Source organism: Tyto alba, unplaced genomic scaffold (genome assembly GCF_018691265.1).
Source record: "Tyto alba isolate M040663 unplaced genomic scaffold, T.alba_DEE_v4.0 Super-Scaffold_6, whole genome shotgun sequence".
NCBI classification, from domain to species: domain Eukaryota; kingdom Metazoa; phylum Chordata; class Aves; order Strigiformes; family Tytonidae; genus Tyto; species Tyto alba.
This window is the reverse complement of record NW_024881327.1, coordinates 49846020-49868405: the sequence shown is the minus strand read 5'-3', so window position 1 is coordinate 49868405 and position 22386 is coordinate 49846020. Positions and strand designations below refer to the sequence as shown.

The 22386-nt window shown below is 52.0% G+C and overlaps 1 protein-coding gene across 1 annotated transcript; it reads right to left on the bottom strand.

Moving 5' to 3' along the window:
* Window positions 1-273: 273 nt before the first annotated feature.
* Window positions 274-19640, bottom strand: RPIA (ribose 5-phosphate isomerase A). The gene is made up of 9 exons (XM_042808201.1): window positions 19387-19640; window positions 11875-11935; window positions 9880-9935; window positions 6719-6778; window positions 6052-6116; window positions 5641-5709; window positions 4978-5119; window positions 3672-3771; window positions 274-1482 (listed from the first exon to the last, which is right to left on the bottom strand). The coding sequence occupies exons 1-9, from the start codon at window positions 19567-19569 to the stop codon at window positions 1385-1387; spliced, it is 834 nt and encodes a 277-aa protein (XP_042664135.1). The 5' UTR covers window positions 19570-19640; the 3' UTR covers window positions 274-1384.
* Window positions 19641-22386: the final 2746 nt, after the last annotated feature.

Here is a 22386-nt window from a genome sequence, read left to right as displayed (position 1 = left end):
ACATAAAAATAGGTATCTAGATGCACAGGTTTTATACATGCAAATTTAAGACCGTCTCAAGGCAAGCACTGCAGCTAACAAGTGTTGATTAGATAGTCTGGTTAATTTAAAATAACGTATTTCTCTTACGGAAAAAGATATCAAATGCAAAAGGGTAAATTTGGCCTGGGTGGAGGGCCCTTCTAAGGGGAAAACTACAGCAGAATTTAGTCTGATGATGATCTGCCCTGTTGTCTATGAAATAGTTACTTTAAGAACCAAATTACCACCAGGTCTGGTATAACATATCTTTATTTCAGTGTCTACAACACAAAGAAAGGGCTTGCATTTTGACATCAGAACCATGCAAAGCACCTATACACCAAGAACAAGGTATTGAATGAGTGTCTCTCTCCTGCTACATGTGGAAAATTCAGGCAGGAAGACTCAGTTTTCCTGTGCATTCTGCTCAATCCTTCCACAAATCAACCAGCTGCGAGGGGTGATAATTAACCTTCATTCCAAATCAAGTAATTCACCACTGAACAGTATTCCACGCTGCCCTAAGCTGCCCAAATATGCTTCTGTAAACTTCATCGAGGACCCAGTTTTGCTCTCGGTTTACAAGGACAAAGTCCCAAACACCTCCAGCTCCTGGAACAGATTTTAATCAGAGGTACTGAATTAATGGAGAGCAGAATTTGGCTCAAGGGATGAATGTCTCCTCCATACAGAGGCCCAGAAAAGGCCCTTATTAATGTCCCAGACAGATGGATGTAGACACCACCCTAGGCTCAGAGAATTGTCATGTGCACCAAGGACAACTAGACATCCTGAACTATTAAAAAACAGTGGTATAGAAAAATAAAAGGCATAAAATACCGAACCAAAAAGGTTCCAAATAAGGCATCAGCAGGTCCCGACTGGATGCGCTCCCGCTATGTATGTCACCCTCCCAGCCAGGATGGTTAGGATCAACGCATTAGGATTGTATTTCTGACCTCAATCACTAAGCACTGTGAGCAACCAGAGGGTTCAAGTTCTGTTTGAAAAAAGAAAAAAAAAAAAACCCTGAAACACAAAACAAGGAATATTCTTTTTGGTAAGTATTTCTTAGAAAATAAAATAAAAATGTTAAAGCAATTTCTTTAAATGATTCTTTAAAAAAAGACAACAATTCCTGTAAAGTAAAAATATATATATATATAGAAATAGAATATAATTTTTTGTTTGTTTTTTAAAAAAAAGACATTCAGTATCACATCAGCGGATTCCGATCAACTTCCCATCCGTCTTCCGCAAATAACCGCTGCTCATTAAGGCAAAACATCAGGTTGGCACCATTACAACAGCTGAATCAAACCGGCCCGAAGGCAAAACAGAGCAGGCAGCAGCGCGCGGGGCGTCAGCGCGGCTGCTTCTCCCGCACGCTGACCGAGCCATCCTCCATGCCGAAGTACACCACCTCGGCCATGTCGATGAACAGCCCCGTCTCCACCACGCCTGGGGAAGAAGAGTTCACACGCTGGTTAACGCCACTGCTTGAATCGTCCCCTCTCCCCTTAGCGTTGTTCATTAAAAGGCGCTAATGCCTCCATCAGAGGCATCCAGCCTGGGTGATGCTGCACCAGCTGCACAGGAAGCCTCTGGGGAGTCTTTTCCATGCGGCCACCCCCAGAAGAAACTCTCTCCAGAGAGGGAGAAACAACTCCCTGAGCTCCCCCCCTCCCCGCCCCGACACTCACCCCACCCCAGCCAACACCATTTACACTAACACAAGAGTGAATGTGGCGTTTTCAGCCCTCTGATAACCCGTGGGAGCAAGGGGAAGCTCCACTCAGCCACAGGCTTACTCACTTTGCCTTCAATCCCACCTAAAGGAACTATCCTGTTAGAGAACACCTGGATAACACTTATCCCCATGTTAAGACACAGCCGATCTGATGCTATTTCTGCAATCTGTAGCCTGTTTGCAAATGTTCTGCTGGTTGCATTTAATTATGGGGCGCTCCTAACTTCACAGTGACCGCTAAGCCGCAGCCAGAAGCCAGGAAGGTAGAAAGAAATGGAGGACGTGGGCTACCACAAACACAAGGTGGCCAAAGCCCTGCTATCACCACTGTATTTAGGCTTTAACAGTTCTGCTCAACCACTTCTGGACAGGGAAGATGCTCTTCTCCCCTTAGCAAGCCCATTTCTGAGCAGTAAATGGTGCCGAGACCGTCTCCACACCAACGCAATGGAACGGTTCCTGTCATTTACTGTTCATCTCTCAACCGAAGGAGACACAAGGAAGAAGTCCTCGCAGAGTGGCTGTTTTGTCTGCAGTGTGACTGGCCTCTGTTTCTCTCTTGCACAGAAACAGCTCTAACGATAGACATTTGTACAGCCACGGGCAGCAACCGCATGAAGATACCGCACCAGGGACAGCCCACACCACCAGCGGTCATCGGTTCATTTAGATCCATTACTGGTTCATTTAGAACTGCTCCTGCCAAAGATCTGAACCTGTCATCTACTGCTGGCTGCCAGCAGTGCCAGGGAATTATTCAGACGGCAAAGCCACTGGGAGAAGCCAAGGCAGAGATAGCATCCTAGCAGTTTGCTCCTAGAGCAGCATAAAGGAAAATTGGTATATTTTCAGTAAATCAGCCTTATAAGCAGCATTGAGGGAAGAAAAGCCACGGAACAGAAGCAACTAGAAATTACTGGTGACTCTTCACCCAGCCTATACCCGTGGCTTCTGCCTGCTCTTGTGTTTTAATTGTGGTGCCAGGACAATATATTGTTGCTTTGTGGGGACATTGAGGTTTGTGCAACAGGATCCCAACATGTTTCTCCATGCTCTGACAACGCACAAACAGTCAGTGAAGGCAGTCGTGTTACAGACTTCAGGGGCAGGCAGGAATCTGGGATAAACTCAAAGATAAAAGATACAACAGTACGTGTTCAACAGCTGACCAGATTCAAGAGCAGCCTTTGCCAAGATAACCAGAGATATCCAGATGTGGCTGAGCCAGTCTATCTGCTGCTTCACTGAAGTTCAGAGAGTGCCACTGCCCCTGGGCAGTCCTGGATCATCCAGAGCAGCTCTGGCCTGGGCAGCAGGTCTCATGCAAGGCAGGAGATCTTGCAGAGAGGTCGTTTCGTTTGGAAACAGTGTGATCAGCCACTGCTGCTCTCTTGCACAGCAACGGCTACAATACGCTGCACCCTCGCAGCAACGTCAGCCTGCAGGACTACACAATGGTAACAGAATGCAGAGCTGTAAGCAGCTTCTGGAAAATACCGTAACCCAGTGTGAACCCCGCCTCCAGAGTCCACCAGTGTTTCCACTAAAAGTCCCTCTCTAAATGGGCACAAGGAGAGTAAGGAGGAACACAGGACTGGTGTGCTTAATGGGAAACTGTCCTAAGTCACCCAGCATCCCCCCAGGTTTTTACCACCATATGGAAATGCCACGTGGGTACAGCTGTACTAATTCAGTTGATACATCTCGAGTAGAAACAAATGTAGGGGCCTGTAAGAGGGCAGTAAACACATACACAAACACACACCCCCTCCTATCCAGGGAAGAGCTCCCACGGGCAGGGTTATCTAGCATGGACCAGACCTTAGCCAGGTTTTGTGTTTGTTTGGTTTGTTTTTTTTTGTTTTTTTTTTTTTTTTTTTTTTTTTATCACAGATATTACCTGGTATCATTTTTATAGCTGTGTTCACTTCACTCCATTCATGAACCTTGTCAAACTTCCAGTCCAGGATGAAGTTCCCATTGTCTGTCACCACAGGGCCCTGAGAAGCAAACCCATTTGTCACCATCATGGGCTCCTTGTCTACCGAGCCCAGCCACCCAGCCAGGGACTGTCAGAGCCCTCACCGGGACCAGCCATTCCCACTGCAATGGTTTAGAAAGAGTCATCACTTGAGTAAATCAGGGCAGTCCACAATAAGCCTGTAAGTGAAACCATTGCCCAAAGCAACTGCTCCCTCCTCCTTCTCCTGCATACAGATAGTCACGCAGAAGCTGGAAAAAACAATGCAGTTTCATCACTGCAACAAGAGCAAAGCTAAATTAATGTCCTAAAAAGGCTATTACAGACAATTGAAGCCAAAGTAAGACCCCTCTGCCCCAGTGATAAGAGCATGCTGCTACATGCCATGGGGAGGTTTTGGAGTTGAAGAACTGCTGGACTTCAGCATCTCACATACCCAGCACTCTGTCAAGCCCAACAGAAGGAGGAGTTGGGTCATTTCAAGGGAGCAGAGACAGCTGTGGCTGAGGACAAGGCATTTCAGCAGCACCAAGCAGGGTGTGCAGCCACACATGCCAAGAGGAACCAGCATCCTCCAAGGACACGGCTCGTGCCGGAGCAGCACTGATGTGCATTCCCCGAGTGAGGCTGGTCTCAAGTTCACAGAGAACAACTGGTTTGCTCTTCTCAGGCAACCAAAAGCAGTCCCTAAAGCCTCTTGGGATTAGATGCATTAAAAACGAGTATTCAGCCTTCAGGCATTAACTCCAGACAGCTCTCCTTTCCCCTTGCCATGCAACGTGGGCTGGAGAAGCTCTGCTGCCCAAGTCAGGATAGGACAGTGGCAGCGGAGACAAAGCAGCTTCAGTTTTAATTTAGTCTGGCTCCACGTGGTACAGAGGAGCCTGAGATGGAGCATGAGCTGCCCCCTCAACTCGAGACCCTCTCTGGCAGCACAGAGTGCCCTCCAGCCCCCCGGAGCAGCAGGTCAGACCCAGGCTGGCAATGCCATCTCTCCCTGCTTTAGGAGATATAAGCCAAAGGGGCTTTCAGTGAACAGCCCAAACACCTGAACACCTAAAAACACAGTTCATTAACCAAAATATAATTAGGAAGCATTACACAAGATGTCACTCACGGGAGTGAAGGCCCAGATTTAATTAGGTGAAAGGCCAGACCTCTGGTCCTCCATTTGCCCACGTTCAGGTGGCTCCTCTGGGGATGTGGGGCTGACAGGGACACGTACCGCTTTGCTAACAGCCATCCGCAGCTCCGCAGCACCTCCAAAGTTTTTGGTCAGGGCTCTGGTGACAGGGACATAGGCCATTGGGATGACTTCAATAGGAATTCCCTTCTTCCATTGCTCCCCAAGGCTCTCCGACTTTTTCCTGAGGACACAGTTAGAGGTGGAATTAGCATCAGACATTACATCGCAAACACCATTAACATTGTCACATCACCTCTTGCAAACCTCTTGGGCACAAGGCCCTGGAAGGCACAGCAGTCAGTTCACATGTGCACATGTGTGGGAAGAATCAGTTTAATGCACGACACTCTATTCACTCATAAACCCTGTTTTGACATGTTTTGGGCAAGCAGGACATGAGGTTTTTTTTCTACAGCCCCGCAGCTGTATGTACAGAAGGGGAAATTTATTCCATGCTGACAATTGCTGAGCTCAAAGAGCAGAGCAACCATTTCGCCACAAGCTCTGCTAACCCCTGAGTAGGCCTGCTGAGTTGAAAATTAAGAAAAAAAGCTAAATTGAATTGGTGAAGCACTGGGAGTCAGACTCATTTCCACCTATTTCTGTTCCCCTGACCCACTGGAAGGACAACAACAGCCTAGAACAGGACCATCTGAATCTTCCTGCAGGACAGAGAGGTATAATGAATAGTAACATTTTCACCTGTAATCGGCAATAACGATGAAGCATTTTGCATATCCTGCAACTATCTTCTCCTGTGTCAAGCAGCCACTGTAAAGGTGAAAAAATAAAAAAAATCAGAATACAGACTGCTCCTCGATGTGCCTGATGGCCTTGAAGTTCAGTCCCCTCCATTATGTTCTTGCTGGTTTTGGTGCTGCCACTACGCCTCACCAGGGCTCCTTCCCCTCTCCCATCATCTTATCCTCCTTGTCCCTTGCACACGCTCTCAGTCAGCAGTCATCTCCCACTGCAGGTGCATGCACAGCCCTGCACAGGATCCCATCAGCCTCTCCAGCCCACCCCCGGAGACACCTGCAGCCAGAAAACGATGCTCGGAGGCCACCGCCACCATCACCACACACAGACAGACAGACAGACAGCAAGGCTCACCCGCCACCTTTGATGAGGTTGAGGTCAGAGTCTACTTCATCTGCCCCGTCAATGGCAACATCGAGCTGTAGGAAGAGAAACTTGGTGTGGAAACTTCACCCGTGCAGCATTCAGAAGATGCTCTCAGCGCAGCTCGAGAGGGTGTCAGGTCCCAAGCAGCAGCCAGAAATGTTATTAGGGCTGGGACCACCAGCCAGCCAGCCCAGAGATGAGCATCTGATCATCCACCCAAGGATACCAGCCCCAGCTAAACCACAAGCATGTGAGAAAAAAAAACAAAAACAACTGCTGGCCTGCAAGGCACATCATTTCAGCCTCTAGTGTTGTCAGCTAAGGGGTGAGGGAGATCGTGGGGAAAATCCTGGTCACAATACTTCAGCAGTAACATATCCCCATCTTCAGACAGTAAGCCTCAGCCTAGAAGGGATGCCAAACACCTGGAGGAAACAAAACTTGGCAGCCTACTTTCCATCTAAAGGGACAAGCACTAAGACAAGACTACAGCCTGGGGAAAGAAATGAAATAAACTAAGATAGTTCTTGCTCATGTTCTGCAGCGTGGCTGCCTAAACTCTCATCCCCAGGGGAGGACAAAGGAGCCTGATGCTTTATGAAGGACCAGGTTACAGGAAGGTTGGGTGAGGTCTCACCTCCGTGGTCCCACTTACCTCTGGATGTCGGTCCAAGTCACTTAGTGTTAAGCCGTTCTGCAGGATCAGCTGACGGGCCTGTGCACCAAGAACACACGAACAGAATTTACCAGCAGCAGGAAAGGAAAACAGACTCATTGTGTCATTCCTGCAGACATGGCAAAGGTAGAATCTCCCCGGGAGAGCTCCACAGCTCCACCCTGAGCTGGTGGGGAGGCTGCAGCCAGCCACGGAAAGGAGAGAATGGTGCTTCCAAACCAGATTATTTTCAGCAAAAGAAAACCCTGCTGCTGATTTGGACTAAAACGCTCAGATGGGGCAAGAGGACTCCTGGGTTCAGGTCTCTCTGTACTAAATAGCAGGAAGCTCGATCAGCTTGGTGGGCACCACTTGTATCTAAGCATTACAGCAGATAAGGGATTTTTGAGTCCTATGTTGTTTCAGCTTGGACATCGTTCTCCCTCACACCCATCCAGCCCCTCTGATTTCCTTCGGCTGAAAAATGAAAGCGGGAAAATGAAATATTTACACCATAGCAATAGAGACTAACAAATAAAACATTTTTCATATTATGAAGAAACAAAAGCAAATAAAGAAAAGCATAACTCATGGAAAAAGTGTGGGAAGCCTCCCAAAACAGCTGCTTGGTGGCTCTCATCTACTTTTACTGAAGTAGCCATGTATTTCCCTCTAGTGGCAGTACAACACAGAGCACCCACAGTTACCCTCCACTTGTTCAGTCAGTTTAAACAGAAGTTCAAGGTTAGAGAACCTTGAATTGGTTGAATTTTCTGTGTTGCAAAGCATGAGATTCCCTCCTTGCACAGAGTCTGCTCGAGTCTGAACTTCCTACCACGCTGTAGCTAGTCCAAGAAATCCCTGTATGACAGCCTGGATCAACTTATTCCCCTGAATTTTACCCACTAACACTAACAAAGTGCACCAGTCATGTGTATTGGCACCCCAGAAGCATTAAGAAGTTACCAGGCGGTACTCCTGGCAATGAGATACAATTTGAATTGTTCACTGTGGCATTTCATAGCATGCAGTTTTAACACCCATGGGCTGTGGGCTCTTGATCTGTGCACTAGGATTACCCTAAACTCTCACCAAATAAAAAGAATAAAAATCAGTGGGTTTGCATTCATTACACGGTGTCCATGTAAAGAGATTTCAGGGATCTGATAACTGAAAGCACTGAAAGACACTGTGCTGCACATGCAGGCCAGATCCTGAACAGGCTTAGAGTCAGCAGTGTGGAAACAAGGTGGCTCTCTCCAGGCTTTCTGCTTGCAAGGCGATGGGAGCAGACCAGCAGGAATCAAAAGCAGAGCTCCCACAGCTGGGGGAAAAGCGTTGGTAACGGCACAGCACTTGCCAAGAACGGTCTCACTCTGTGCTCTTGGCACACGTCCGCGTGAAAAGAAGAAACAATACAAAAGCCAAGGGACAGATACTTACCCCGGGCTCTATCTTTACTGATGCTGATGGAATAACCCAACCTGACAACAGGGAAGGGAGGACAATAAAAGCCCACTGAAACCAATTCTTCCTTGCCAGTGATCTCAGGCAGCCATTTACACCTGTACGTAGCGAAAATAAGATGCAGTTTTGCTGACCTGGGAAAGCTTTCCTTGGAATTGTTTGAGGTCTGAGAGACTGGAAAAGACCTGAGGCAGCCCCATGTCTGGGGGATTTTGGCTCCTGCAGATGTATGATCTATGTCTTCCCTTGAGCAGCAATCTTTTTTGTTTTACTGGTAAGAAACTCTGTCGTGTTACACAGACTATCCCAATGTGTCAAGGCAGGACAGGCTCCAGCCCATGTTCACTGCAACAGCTTTATCAGTCTTTCCTGTAAGACCTAATGACTGAACTCAGAGCACTTTTCCAAAGTTCAGATGGCACATGGTATCTCAAGATGGGGATCAAAGCCAGACTCTAACCACAGTCTATATATGCAACAGAAGTACTGATATAGGTTAAAAAAGAAAAAATAAAAATAATCTAATCTAAATTTTTACCTTTGCCCATTGCAGCAGTTTGTATTATACCCCAGCTGGCCACTGGTTGTTTGCGATAGCTGGGAAAAGAGTGAGTCCCATCGCCCTACACTCATACTTAATCTGCAGGGCAAGAGGATGTTAAGTTTTCATAAAACTTTAGGATTATTCAGGTTGGTCTCTATCCAACCTCCAGATGAAAGCAGGGTCAGCTACCAGGTTGCTCAGGGCTTTATCCACTCACGTCCTGAAAACCTCCAAGGACTGACTCTGTACAGCCCCTCTGGGCAGCCTGCCTCACTACTTGATTGAACTCACAGGGAAAAAATTGTGACAAAAGTGCAATCCCAAGGTCCACACCAGGACCATGAGAAGGACACATGGCCAGTTCCCACACCAGGGCTTTGCTACCCAGCCTCAAAAACCCCACAGATGGTCCCGTCCCTGCAGACTGGCAATGTCACCCCTCCCTGCCTGAAGGGGACAAGGTGACAGTTGTTCCCACCTCAGGGAATAAGGGCAGAGAGACCAAAGCCAGCTGCCTGAAGGTATGGAAGCAGCTCAGAAGCAGATCTGCATTTTACCACCAAGCCACGTTTTCCCTCTCCCTGCAAATCTCTCAACAGCTAGCTTGGCATGAACCAATCCCTGCAAAAGCTGCACAGCAAAAGAAAGATTGAGCTGATTTCTCTTCTGAAATTTCCTATAACAGCCAGTTGATGCATTTCAAGTTCCTGCTGAAAACATGAGCTTGCTATTATTGCTTGCAGTGTGATTTTTACAGCTTTCAGGCCTTGATACAGAATCAAAGGAGACTAAGTGTCTCCAATGAGTTTTGCATTATGAGTCTGGTTCACTACTAAGCGGTATTTCTCTGAAAGCAGGATCCAGATCAAGCCATGCACCAACACTGACATAACCAGCATCACCACACTGGTCCAAAACACATCTCCTAGCACTACAGCATCCCTGCAGCTCAGGTCAGGGTACCACAGCACCATCACCACCAGCTTCATGAGGTCCATCTCCAGCACCACGACTGCTTTCACGGATGCTTTCAGTTAACTCACACTGCAGTGACAGTCCAGAGAGAGGTGTGGTTGCCTCCCGCAGCCAAAGGGAAGATCCCCTGCATGAGTGTTTGGACTAGCAGAAATCAAAGGAGGAAAGCACTCACCTGAAAAGATGTAGGGATGCAGACAATTGTCAGGTTCTCCTGTTTAACCCTCTCAGCTGTAGGAAAAAAAAAGCAGAAGCCCTGGTTTGTTTGTTGCAGAAGGAAAAAAAAAAAACACACCACCTTTTACTTTAAGAAGCCTCAGTTCACAGCAGCCCCTTTGAATCACTGCAATTACTTGCTTGGCTTGCAAATAACTCAGTCAGGCTCAAAACACAATCAGGTGCCACCCTGCATAGGCTAAGGCCTAGTTTCTTCTACAGTCAGAAATGTTTAAACACCCACCCAGGCTCAGCCCAAGACACCATGAGCCATTAACCTTTGTGTCTCCAGCAGCAGAGGAGCCTCATCAACAAATCGTTATCTGGGAAATTATCCCCACTTCCCTCTCTCACTCCATTAGGCAGGTTTTGCTGCGCTGCTTGTAAACCGAAAGCTTCAGCAGCTGTCTGAAAGGTTTTCTGGCTTGTTGCCTTGGGGACGTCTCATTCATTTATTATAGAACATTTAAATATATGGCAGGGAAAGGACTAATAAAATATGGTATTCCATTAAATGGAAGGAAATATTTCTTCCCCCAGGTTAACCTCAAATGACTAAAACCTATTACTAAGATATCATTATGGACAAAATGTTATTTTAGTAATTACAATACTTAGGCATACACCAACAGCCCAGGAGTCAGCAACAGCTCGCACACCAGAGCAAGCACACAGGCTACACGCTTCAAGGTAACGCTGCTGCTGGAGGGACTGAAGGTGCAATACATGAGGCTGTATGTTGTTACAACCCACATCCCAGTGCTAACGCATCCAGTAGACGTGTAAAGTCAGAATCTGCAGACTGGAACAGGCACTCCCTCTACTATACCGATTTATTTAGAGACTGATTCCGTGTTAGTCAGGAGTGGTTGCAACACTGAGCCAAACCCAGAAAGCTGAACCACAGCTCCCGGACTAATAAGTGTATTACACACAGAGCGTGGGGTGGCGTGGGTGCCAAGGGGCAGGCCCAGCACCATCCTTCCTGTTTCCCTGTGAAGCAAAGTCCTGTGCTGTGCTTAGACCCCAGCCCCGCTCACCTGCCGTGGGCTGGGGGGAGCTGAAGGTCCCAGGGGGACTTCCCAGCCACGCAGAGCCACCCAGGTGGGACACACTGAACTCTGCTTCCGAACAAGAGTCCCCCTCTGCATCCCAGCAAGACCCCCATGAGCGACAGGGCCAACGCTGCACGCCTGACCCGTCACACACGGCTGCTCCGTTTTGCACCCAAGGACAGCAAAGCAGGATGAGGTACAGGACCTCCCCAGGCAGACCTGCCCAAGGGCTGAGAGTGCCCCAGAGGGAAACTTTAAACCTCTTTGCCCTCTGTAATGAGGCATGAGGATTATTACCCTCACATTCGCTTTGCAGAAATGCATTTGCCTCGCTTGAATGTTTTTTTCTGAAATTTTCTGAATCACACCTTGAGCAAACTTGCACCTGGGGTAAGCAGATAAACCTAGATATAGGGTATATAAGAAAAAAAAAAAAAAAAAAAAGAAATGCAGCAGGATTTCACATTCCTTATTTTTGTTACACCTCAGCAGGATTCTCAAAGTGAATAATGTGGATGTGAGCAAGAGGCATCAGCCGAATACAAATGGGTTAACGGAAGCAGAGCAGCTGCCTGGCCCAAAGCCACAAAGCAAGCGAGGGGCAGAGCTGGAACAAAACAGAGGGGTTTAGCTCCAGTTTGTGGCGGGTGCCAGTAAAGAGCTCTGCCTGGCTCTGTGGGGAGAACAGGTGGCAAATCATTACCTCCTCAGGACTCTATGCAATAAATTTGGAGCACAAGACCCAGTTTTAACCTTCGACTTCAAGGAGGACACAGCAGCCAGTAAACAGACCCATTGCATCAGCTCTAAATTAGCACCCAGCATTTTTTTCAAGTAGTTGGGGCAACCGGACAAGGGGACTTTCTGCGGTGGGAGGGACACGACAGGGAGCATCCTACCTAATCGATGCACCGCGTGGACAATTGTAGAACCGCTTCCGATCCCAAGAACTTGGTTGTTCTGCAAATCAAAGAGAGACAGCTGAGAGCTCAGCACACGGGCTGTCCGCTTTTCCTAGGTAGGCTCAGCAGTTTAAACACATGCAAGAGGAACCTCGCCCAGAGATGCAGGCCAACATACAACGTCTTAGCATGCTGCAGGCAAGGAAGGGAACACACTGTGCCAGCAAGGGCATGTCCACTGTCTGTGGCTAAGGGATTATAAGCAACTTGCTCTCTTCTTCAAGGACATGTGCTTGTTAAACACCACCATGGTCTGACCCTCCGGGTGTTCAGTGCACACTCACGGTTGGTTGCTGGCACTCCACGCACCCTCTCCTGCCGGAAAGCTGGGAGTTTCACACAATACCACAAAGGAAGGAGCTGAAACAGCCTCAAGATAACATCTGCCAAGGAAGCCGCACAGTAAAAGCATAGGTTTGCTGCCAACCGTATTGTTAGTAAACGGTACAGACGGACCAGCGGCCAATGCGAAGAGAACAGCAGCTGTTCTGAGAGTGTAATAAAAACCTCTCTCCAAAGCAGAGCATATAACTGCCTATGTGAGAGTCCAGCGACATGTCTGAAAGATGGGTAAGCCTGGCAGTGTATGCTGAAGAGGATCATATTTTAACCACCGCTCAGCCCTGGCCTTCCTCAGCTTATGGTCTGGTTTAAGAAGGATCACTACCATCTCATCCGTATCACAGACACGCTTCTAAAAGGTGCTGCAGGCTGAGGGTGGATGGGTGCAACTGCGTTACCTCTGCAAGAGGATCCTCTGAGATATAAATCTGTTTATTATCGGATCAATCTCCCACCCACTGAGAGCTACCTGCAGCCTTTTGCACACTTCCAGCTGTCAGTGTATTTCCTTTTCTTTGGATGAGATCCAAAGCTTAAATTGACTTAAGGGGCCCCAATATCACTACAGAGACTTCGGATGAGAAAGACTTGAAGCCAACCAGAGATACAGGCACAGAGCTGTTGTGCATTATCTCTTGGACATTAGACAGGCCTGGAGCTCTTTCTCCATGTGCAGCAAAACCAGAGTTCAGCAGCTGTGAAAAAAGCCACACCTGCAGCATGTCAACCAGCTAAAATCTTACTGGCACACAAGCCTGCCTAGAAAGGTGGAGCTCAAGGCAGGTCACACTCCCCTAGGAATAATGATTTCCCTTGCTTCTGAAGGTTAAAAGCTTAAAAACCCCAAAAGTTCCCCAAAACCCAGCACACAACCAGAGACTCGGGCTTATACCTCCACCTTCACTAATCACTGTGACGCTGCAAAAGACCAGGAAAGCAACAGATTGCAGCTGCACGCCTGCAGCGTTGCCAGCAGAAACCCAATAGCTCCTGGGGTTTCTCAGTTTCACCTGCCCGGCAGAGCCAAGCGCAGCCAGCCGAGGAAAGGGCAAGCAAAGCTGCGCTGAGGCTGGCAGGACACCGGCAGTACTGGTGTTCCCAAGAGAGTTGTTTCGACCCGGGAAGAAGCAGTTTCTTGTCTTTGCCCTCATTTCTACAGGGTGGGACAGCTTCTTGGCGTAGCTGGATGACCTGAAGGGATGGGGAAAGCCTCAGCATCAGCCACACCACTGTAATGAAGCAAGGAGAGCTCACAAGGGTCCTAGCTCATTGCTGGCAGTAAACTTGAAGGAATTTATCAGTGAGGAGGGGTGAAGCATCCTCCCTTAGGTGATGGCAAGGCCTTGAGCTAAGTGGGTTTCCAGAAAAAACAGTTTAAGCCACTCTAAATTGGTGCTGCCACAACCCCTGCCTTATCACAGCTCCCACCTCTCCCTCCCGAGCTCTAAACTCAGCCAGACTAGGGGCAAAACAGGCAAAAAACATCCACTTTTAAAAACAGGGGCAGGGCAAACATTGGAGAGAAGCAGAGCACAAGGTCAGTGTGGAAGGGGCAGGTCCAGCTCACACCACAGCAACCCATGCAAAAAAAAAAAAAAAAAAAGAAAAGAAAAATTTTGGGTTGTTTACTAAAACCCCAGCAAACAAAACCAAGGCACTGAGCCACAGCACAGCTGAGGACCCACATATGGACCCCATGAATGGAGTCAGCAACAACCACAGCATTTTCTCAGCTAACCCAAGGGCCTAGAGATGCTGCCTGACATTACAGATGCCAACAAGACAATGCACATCAAGTGAGTATCAGCAGCACCACACAGGCTGGCCAGTCCAACCTAAGTTTCCAAGACTAGGATTTACATGGGCAAAGAGCAGGAGATAAACACAGTGCAAAGCCCAAAGTTTCCTCAGTCCTCTGGGGCAGCAGGACCTATGGCTCTTGCCCATCTTTTAACACAGATGCTATCAGAGCCTGCCTTCGGAGGTGGCGTACAAATACAAAGCCAGCTCTCCCCAAGCAGCTTATGGCTCTAAAGCCCCGAGTCCCGTGCCAGCCCCGCTCCTCCAAGCCATCACAACAGCACAGCCCGCGGCTTCTGAGGTTGGTCATCTCAGTGTCTGCTCCAGTACCGGGGAACTCTGCTCCTAGCTTGCCCGGGGACAAGTGCTGGGAGTAAACGCACCAATTTGGCTTTAATTAAAAAATAAAAAATAAAGAGAAAAAAGATGTTCTCTCCTAATCGCCCCCCCCGCCCAGCCTCAGGTTTACATGTGTCATGGGCTGCACGAGGAGCTGCTGTGCTGGCACAGAGAGGAATGGGTGTGAAAGAGGAGGCCAAGTGAGGAGCCTCATCTCGTACCAGTACCAAGCCCCCCATGTCATGGATTTATGGCACAGTTAAGCAGAAAAAGTTTGTCCAGCATAACCAAACACTGAAGTTACACAAACAGTGACGTTTCCCACACGTTCCTGCCGTGCAAGGGAGGAAGCCTGCAGCTTTGCTGTCAGAGATTACATTGCTGCCTCCGTTAACAGCGATAGCTCTAACGGCCGAACACAAACCTAGCCGTTACAAATGGCAGCTGCACCCTGACAGCGCAAACTGAAGGGGAGACAGGTTTTCTCTGATAGCTGAGACCACCTAACTCCTTGGTGGTGATTCTAACTGGCTTCTCCACCATCACTTCAAACCAATTTACACAGCAAACATTACAATATCACCCCAGATGCTGCCTGTTTTACTCAGTCAGCCTCACTAACCAGGGCCTGAACTTTAATCATCTGGGACACAGTGAGAAACATCATCCTAAGTTTGCTTTACCAAAAAACAGCACAAAGGCCAGCTGTTTCACTAGAAAAAGTCCAAAATCTAAAGTCACATTTTAGCCCAAACCAAAGGCACACCCAGCTTGTGACAACACACAGCAGCAGTCACACCTCGAAGTTCTTCCTCCTGTAATCCCTCAATGTGCAACTTTGGAGCTTACTTTGGGTAAGAAACAGGGGGTTTATGCAACTGCCAGTCCATTCCCCACATCCCCCCACCCCATGGACAGCTTTGGAGGGCACTAGCCAGGCAGGACCCGGTCGGTCTCAGGTAGCAGTGGCTGTGTTCTCTGCAGGCAGGTACAGACTGCTCGGAGGAAGGAAAAGCTGCAAAACAAGTAAAACGTTTATGGGACACCAGGGAGGCCATCAGCAACTGAACCTCAAGTCACCAACGCAGTGGGGGTGAGCAAGAAGGAGAAGGGAATTCCTCCCACCCCCCCTTGAGCGCTAACATCCACCTCCTTGGCAGCAACCCTAAGCCTGTTTCATCACCGCTGTTGCAAAAGGACTTGCACAGCAAACACTGCGATAAACCACTGCGTGACTTTAACCGTTGATCGTCGAAGCGTTCACAAGCAGCCTGTCTCAAACCTCAAGCAGCTATTTGACCTTCAAAGCGCTGACTAAAGACCCTCCCATCAGCGGACAAGTCATGACTCCCTGGGTATGGGCTGCTGCTCCTTACCTGGGTGCTGGGGCACAGGGTGCAGCCCCTCAGCAGCCCTGACAGAGAAAGGAGCAGGACACGGCGTTAGCCGGAATTCCCACCATAGCCCAGCTGGCAGGAGGGTGCACAGTGAAAGTTTGGAGGTGCAAGATGTTACCTCAAACTTGGGGTGCAGTGCTGAGCCGGGCAAGGCATGGAGCTGCTCACTGACTGCCTGGGAGGTGAGTGCTGGGCAAGAGCAGAGACAGGAAGGGAAACGTTTTTTCTCCCTTTTCTCCAGGCTAAAGGAGCACGGTCCAAAGTGAAGGAGGAAGAGGCTTGGCAGGGCCCACGCGCACACCCCAGGGTCCCTCCTTGCACCCCGGGACCATCCATGCTTTGGCAGGGGAGGAGGCTCAAAGGGTCCAGGCACCCCACAATCCAGCCGTGCACCCCAGGGCCAGTCCCTGCGCAGGAGGGGTCCCTGCACCCCGGAGTCCATCAGTGCACTGGAAAGCTCCGTGCACCCCATGGCCACTCTGTGCATTGGGGGGGGTCCCTGCACCCCAGGGCTGCTCCATGCACTGGGAGACACTGTGTACCCCACGGCTACTCCATGCACAGACGTCTGTGCAACCCAAAGCCCATCTGTGCACTGGGAGGCTCCGTGCACCCATGGCTGCTCTGTGTTTTGGGGGGTGCCCTGTAACCCGAGGCCACTTGTGCTTTGGGGGGGGTCCCTGCACCCCGAGGCTACTCCACATACTGAAGCAGTCCATGCAACCCGAAGTCTGTCCACGCACTGGGAGGCTCCGTGCACCCCATGGCCGCTCCATGCTTTGGGGGGTCCCTGCACCCCGAGACCACATGTGCTTTGTCCGGGGGGGGGGGGGGGGGGGGTGTCCCCGCACCCCGGGACTACTCCGTGAACTGAAGAAGTCCGTGCAACCCAAAGCCTGTCCGTGCACTGGGAGGCTCCGTGCACCCCATGGCCGCTCCATGTACTGGGGGGTCGCTGCACCCCGTGGCCGTTCTGTGCTTTGTGGGGGGTCCCTGCACCCCGGGGCCACATGTACATTGAGGGGGGAAGGGGAGGGGGGGGTTGCTGCACTCCAGGCTTGCTCCACCAACTGAGGAGACACCACGGACCCCATGGCCGCTCCGTGCACTGGGGTGTCCCTGCACCCCCGGGCTACTCCACGCATTATGGGGGGGGGGGGGGGGTCCCTGCACCCCGAGGCTACTCCACGCATTGTGGGGGGGGGATCCCTGCACCCCGAGGCTACTCCACGCATTGTGTGTGGGGGGATCCCTGCACCCCGAGGCTACTCCACGCATTGTGTGTGGGGGGATCCCTGCACCCCGAGGCTACTCCACGCATTGTGTGTGGGGGGATCCCTGCACCCCGAGGCTACTCCACGCATTGTGTGTGGGGGAATCCCTGCACCCCGAGGCTACTCCACGCATTGTGTGGGGGGGGATCCCTGCACCCCGAGGCTACTCCACGCATTGTGTGGGGGGGGATCCCTGCACCCCGAGGCTACTCCACGCATTGTGGGGGGGGGATCCCTGCACCCCGAGGCTACTCCACGCATTGTGTGTGGGGGGATCCCTGCACCCCGAGGCTACTCCACGCATTGTGTGTGGGGGGATCCCTGCACCCCGAGGCTACTCCACGCATTGTGTGTGGGGGGATCCCTGCACCCCGAGGCTACTCCACGCATTGTGTGTGGGGGAATCCCTGCACCCCGAGGCTACTCCACGCATTGGGGGGGGGGGATCCCTGCACCCCGAGGCTACTCCACGCATTGTGGGGGGGGGGGGGGATCCCTGCACCCCGAGGCTACTCCACGCATTGTGTGGGGGGGATCCCTGCACCCCGAGGCTACTCCACGCATTGTGGGGGGGGGGGATCCCTGCACCCCGAGGCTACTCCACGCATTGTGGGGGGGGGGATCCCTGCACCCCGAGGCTACTCCACGCATTGTGGGGGGGGGGATCCCTGCACCCCGAGGCTACTCCACGCATTGTGGGGGGGGGATCCCTGCACCCCGAGGCTACTCCACGCATTGTGTGTGGGGGGGATCCCTGCACCCCGAGGCTACTCCACGCATTGTGGGGGGGGGATCCCTGCACCCCGAGGCTACTCCACGCATTGTGGGGGGGGGGGGATCCCTGCACCCCGAGGCTACTCCACGCATTGTGTGGGGGGGATCCCTGCACCCCGAGGCTACTCCACGCATTGTGGGGGGGGGGATCCCTGCACCCCGAGGCTACTCCACGCATTGTGTGGGGGGGGATCCCTGCACCCCGAGGCTACTCCACGCATTGTGGGGGGGGGATCCCTGCACCCCGAGGCTACTCCACGCATTGTGGGGGGGGGGGGGGATCCCTGCACCCCGAGGCTACTCCACGCATTGTGGGGGGGGGGGATCCCTGCACCCCGAGGCTACTCCACGCATTGTGTGGGGGGGGATCCCTGCACCCCGAGGCTACTCCACGCATTGTGTGGGGGGGATCCCTGCACCCCGAGGCTACTCCACGCATTGTGGGGGGGGGGGATCCCTGCACCCCGAGGCTACTCCACGCATTGTGGGGGGGGGGATCCCTGCACCCCGAGGCTACTCCACGCATTGTGGGGGGGGGGATCCCTGCACCCCGAGGCTACTCCACGCATTGTGGGGGGGGGATCCCTGCACCCCGAGGCTACTCCACGCATTGTGTGTGGGGGGGATCCCTGCACCCCGAGGCTACTCCACGCATTGTGGGGGGGGGATCCCTGCACCCCGAGGCTACTCCACGCATTGTGGGGGGGGGGGGATCCCTGCACCCCGAGGCTACTCCACGCATTGTGTGGGGGGGATCCCTGCACCCCGAGGCTACTCCACGCATTGTGGGGGGGGGGATCCCTGCACCCCGAGGCTACTCCACGCATTGTGTGGGGGGGGATCCCTGCACCCCGAGGCTACTCCACGCATTGTGTGGGGGGGATCCCTGCACCCCGAGGCTACTCCACGCATTGTGGGGGGGGGGGGGATCCCTGCACCCCGAGGCTACTCCACGCATTGTGGGGGGGGGGGATCCCTGCACCCCGAGGCTACTCCACGCATTGTGGGGGGGGGGGGATCCCTGCACCCCGAGGCTACTCCACGCATTGTGGGGGGGGGGATCCCTGCACCCCGAGGCTACTCCACGCATTGTGTGGGGGGGGATCCCTGCACCCCGAGGCTACTCCACGCATTGTGTGTGGGGGGATCCCTGCACCCCGAGGCTACTCCACGCATTGTGTGGGGGGGGATCCCTGCACCCCAAGGCTACTCCACGCATTGTGGGGGGGGGGGGATCCCTGCACCCCGAGGCTACTCCACGCATTGTGGGGGGGGGGATCCCTGCACCCCGAGGCTACTCCACGCATTGTGTGGGGGGGGATCCCTGCACCCCGAGGCTACTCCACGCATTGTGTGGGGGGGGATCCCTGCACCCCGAGGCTACTCCACGCACTGAATCAGCCCGCGCAACCCGAAGCCCGTCCGTGCACTGGGAAGCTCCGTGCACCGGGAGAGAGGGGAGGAAAGCTCCGCACCCCCTTCGCCCCTTACCCCGCACAGAGCCGGGCTCCGGGCCGTCTCACCTGGACGTGCTTATCCACCGCGGCGCAGGCAGCCAGCCTCTTGGCCTCCTCTGCCATGGTACCGCCGAGCCGCCCGCGGGCGAAGCCGCGTCTCCCCGCCGCCGGCCCCGCTCTGGCCCTCCCCGGCGGCCGGGCGGCCAGGGCCGTGCTGCGGAGCGGGCCGAGCCGGCCGGGGAGCCGCATGCCGCCGCGGCCCGCCCCCGGGGGGGCTCTCCCGCGCGGGCTGGAGGCCTGGGCCGAGCCGGCTCCCTCCCCTCTCCTCCTCCTCCTCCTCCTCCTCCTCCTCCTCCGGGAGGCTGGGACTTGTAGTGCTGCGCGCCGCGAACTACAGCGCCCACAATGCTCGGCGGGGGGTGCGCACTCCGCCCGCCCCGCGCCCCCGAAGCAGCTTGGTTTAGGGATGTTCATACACCTACATGGACCGATAGGTCGGGCTCGGCGGGGACGGAGGGGTTGAGGCTTTGCTGTGCAGTGGAGAGGAAGGGGAAATATCGCACCTGGAATTTGGGGGGGGGGGGGAGGAGGGAGGAGAGAGGGTTTGGGGGGGTGGGGGGGAGGAGAGAGGGTTTAGAGAGGGTTTAGGGGGGGAGGAGAGAGGGTTTAGGGGGGTGGGGGGGAGGAGAGAGGGTTTAGAGAGGGTTTAGGGGGGGAGGAGAGAGGGTTTAGGGGGGGAGCTCCTGCCCGGCGCCAGGCAACGCGATGAGCTTGAGCTCAGCCTGGGCTGCAGGAGATTTCTCAGGAAGAGCCTTCCGTGATCTTTTACTCAAACTCTGTAGCACGATCCCGCTGGGAAGTTTTTTCTGCGTGGTGGGGGCGGTCGGGTTAAGGACTGGGAGGGGTGCTGTGTCGCAGGACTCCCAAGTAGGAACGTGGATGTGGCAAAAGATGCTGGTCCTCTGAGCACACCGCTACCAACCAGCACTCCCTACTCCGCATCCCACCCCGCAACAGGGTCAGGATAAAACCCAATGGAGGTTTTTCTGTCCTGGAGCACACACACACTTTTTTATTCCCCCCTCCCCTCCCCGTATTTTCCACCCTCCTTTAGTCTGGGTTGGCATCTGCTTGAAACCATTTCTGAAAAAATGCTAGAGAGGCATACCAACCTTCAGGAACCTCTGCACCAGCATTTTCAGTCTTGGGAGCCACGTTAAGACCATGCACAGGCATCACAGTTTCTCTCCAGGCTGCAATCCCACCAAGAAGGATGAGAATTACGGGTATTTCCCCCCTACTACAGAACACAATGCATAATTTTTTTTTTTCTTTACACAATAGAAAAGCTGCTGTTGGATTTTATTTTTAATTCTGTGCATGACTGACTTGTTTTGTTGCCAACATCTGTGATTCTACTGTGATTTTTAAGGGCTAGAAATGCTTCCTTTTGTTTTCCCTGGGTCGGCACACCAGTCTATGAACAATAGGGTGGTATTTCAACAAAGACTCTATTATCATTATCCAGGCTTATCTCAGTGCACTAAGGCCTTACCTTTCTGCACAGAGCAGGTGACTTGCTATTAAAAGCAGCATGTGATTGCTATACAGTCTTTCGGTGTTTTCTGTTAGCTGGCCACGATCTTTCCTGCAAGTTACACATTTTAAAGTGCAAATATGCACATCTAGTGGGATATATATTTCAAGAAGACTCAAACTGAAGTACTGTGTTCCTCCATGATGCATTAATGGTAATACTGAACAAGCAGCTGACTGGGTTTGGGGTTGTTCCGTTCAGTATCCTAAATGTTTGCTGCCTGAAACAAGAAACAGTCATTGGGGTTTTACACTGATTCAGGAAGCCCGTCCTCACATGTGGGCACCTCTCAAATCCCACTGGGGTGGGGAGTATTAGCCCAGAAGTTACGTATGAGGTGATAAACCCGTTTGTACCCTCACAGCAATGGCTGATGGCTTTTGCTTGAAACACATCTCCCAGTGCGTCTGCCGGGAGGAACACAAACATTCCCACTTCGAGATAATGGGGCTTTCTGTCAGCAATTTATCTGAATCTGCCACTGAGTTACAGTTTCAGTGGATGCAAGAAAATCTTTCCTTTATGGTGTGCTGAGCTTTGCCTATGCACAAAAAGGCAGCATTGGACGTTTTAGAAATGGATTTTCTTTACGTTTCAGTGACAACCAGCACTGTTTGCCAACAGCTCAAAGTCCTTTTGTACAAGCCTCTGTTTGTCCCATGTCAAAGTCTCCCCGGGAGCCAGCTCTCATCCTCTCTGCTTCAGTACAGAGGGAGGTGTTTGAACCTGCTTTGTTTAAACAGACATTTTGCTTGCCGAACAGGGTGGTAACTGCGAGGTGTTAACCCTAGCGAAATGCCATGCTGATGAACGGGGTAGCTTGGGCCATCAGGCTGGGAAGGGTGGCCTTGTGATTCTGGTGCTGAATTCTGCATCTGAGGCTGAAATTACACGGTAGGAAATTACACGGTAGCCACAATAACACCTTGCTGTTGACAAAAGGGAAGATCCTGCTCTCTACTCTCTTCTCCCACCATCCACTCTCAACCTGGGTATGGTTTATGCTGGCTCTGGCATTCCTCTGCCCCGGTGCTGATTCACTTTGCCACATAGGCAAAAAGAGCAATTTCTTCTTGCCAGGTGAGCGAGGTTCAACTGGCTCAGCTCAACTTAACATACACATCTCTCTGAAGGGCAGTTTTGTAACTGGCTGAAGCTGCTCTGGTTTGAGATGGCCCCGAAAAGGAGCATTCCCACCCTACAGTCCATCGCTTGCCAAGTTTTCCTGCTACTTCCATGTGTTGGCAGAGAGGTTTGGGGTTTTTTTTGTTTTTTTTGGTAAAGCAACCAACAAAAACAAGGTGAGTTTTCCTTGATCCTTCCCAAGGAAGGCAGCAAGATCAATCAGTTGGGAGAGGGAAGGCTTCAGGACCACCTTCTGTGGCAGACAACCCAGCTTAAACCTGTCGCAAAAGGGAATGCTGACCTGAGTGAAATCCTAGTGAAAGCACAGCAGCCCCTGGGTGTCA

Coding starts and splice junctions, on each gene's coding strand:
- RPIA (XM_042808201.1), bottom strand. CDS start 19,569: ATGCGGCTCCCCGGCCGGCTCGGCCCGCTCCGCAGCACGGCCCTGGCC. Junction 6,779..9,879: donor GCATCCCTACATCTTTTCAG/GTGAGTGCTTTC, acceptor CTTGGTGCACAG/GCCCGTCAGCTGATCCTGCA. Junction 5,120..5,640: donor ATCGTTATTGCCGATTACAG/GTGAAAATGTTA, acceptor CTGTGTCCTCAG/GAAAAAGTCGGAGAGCCTTG.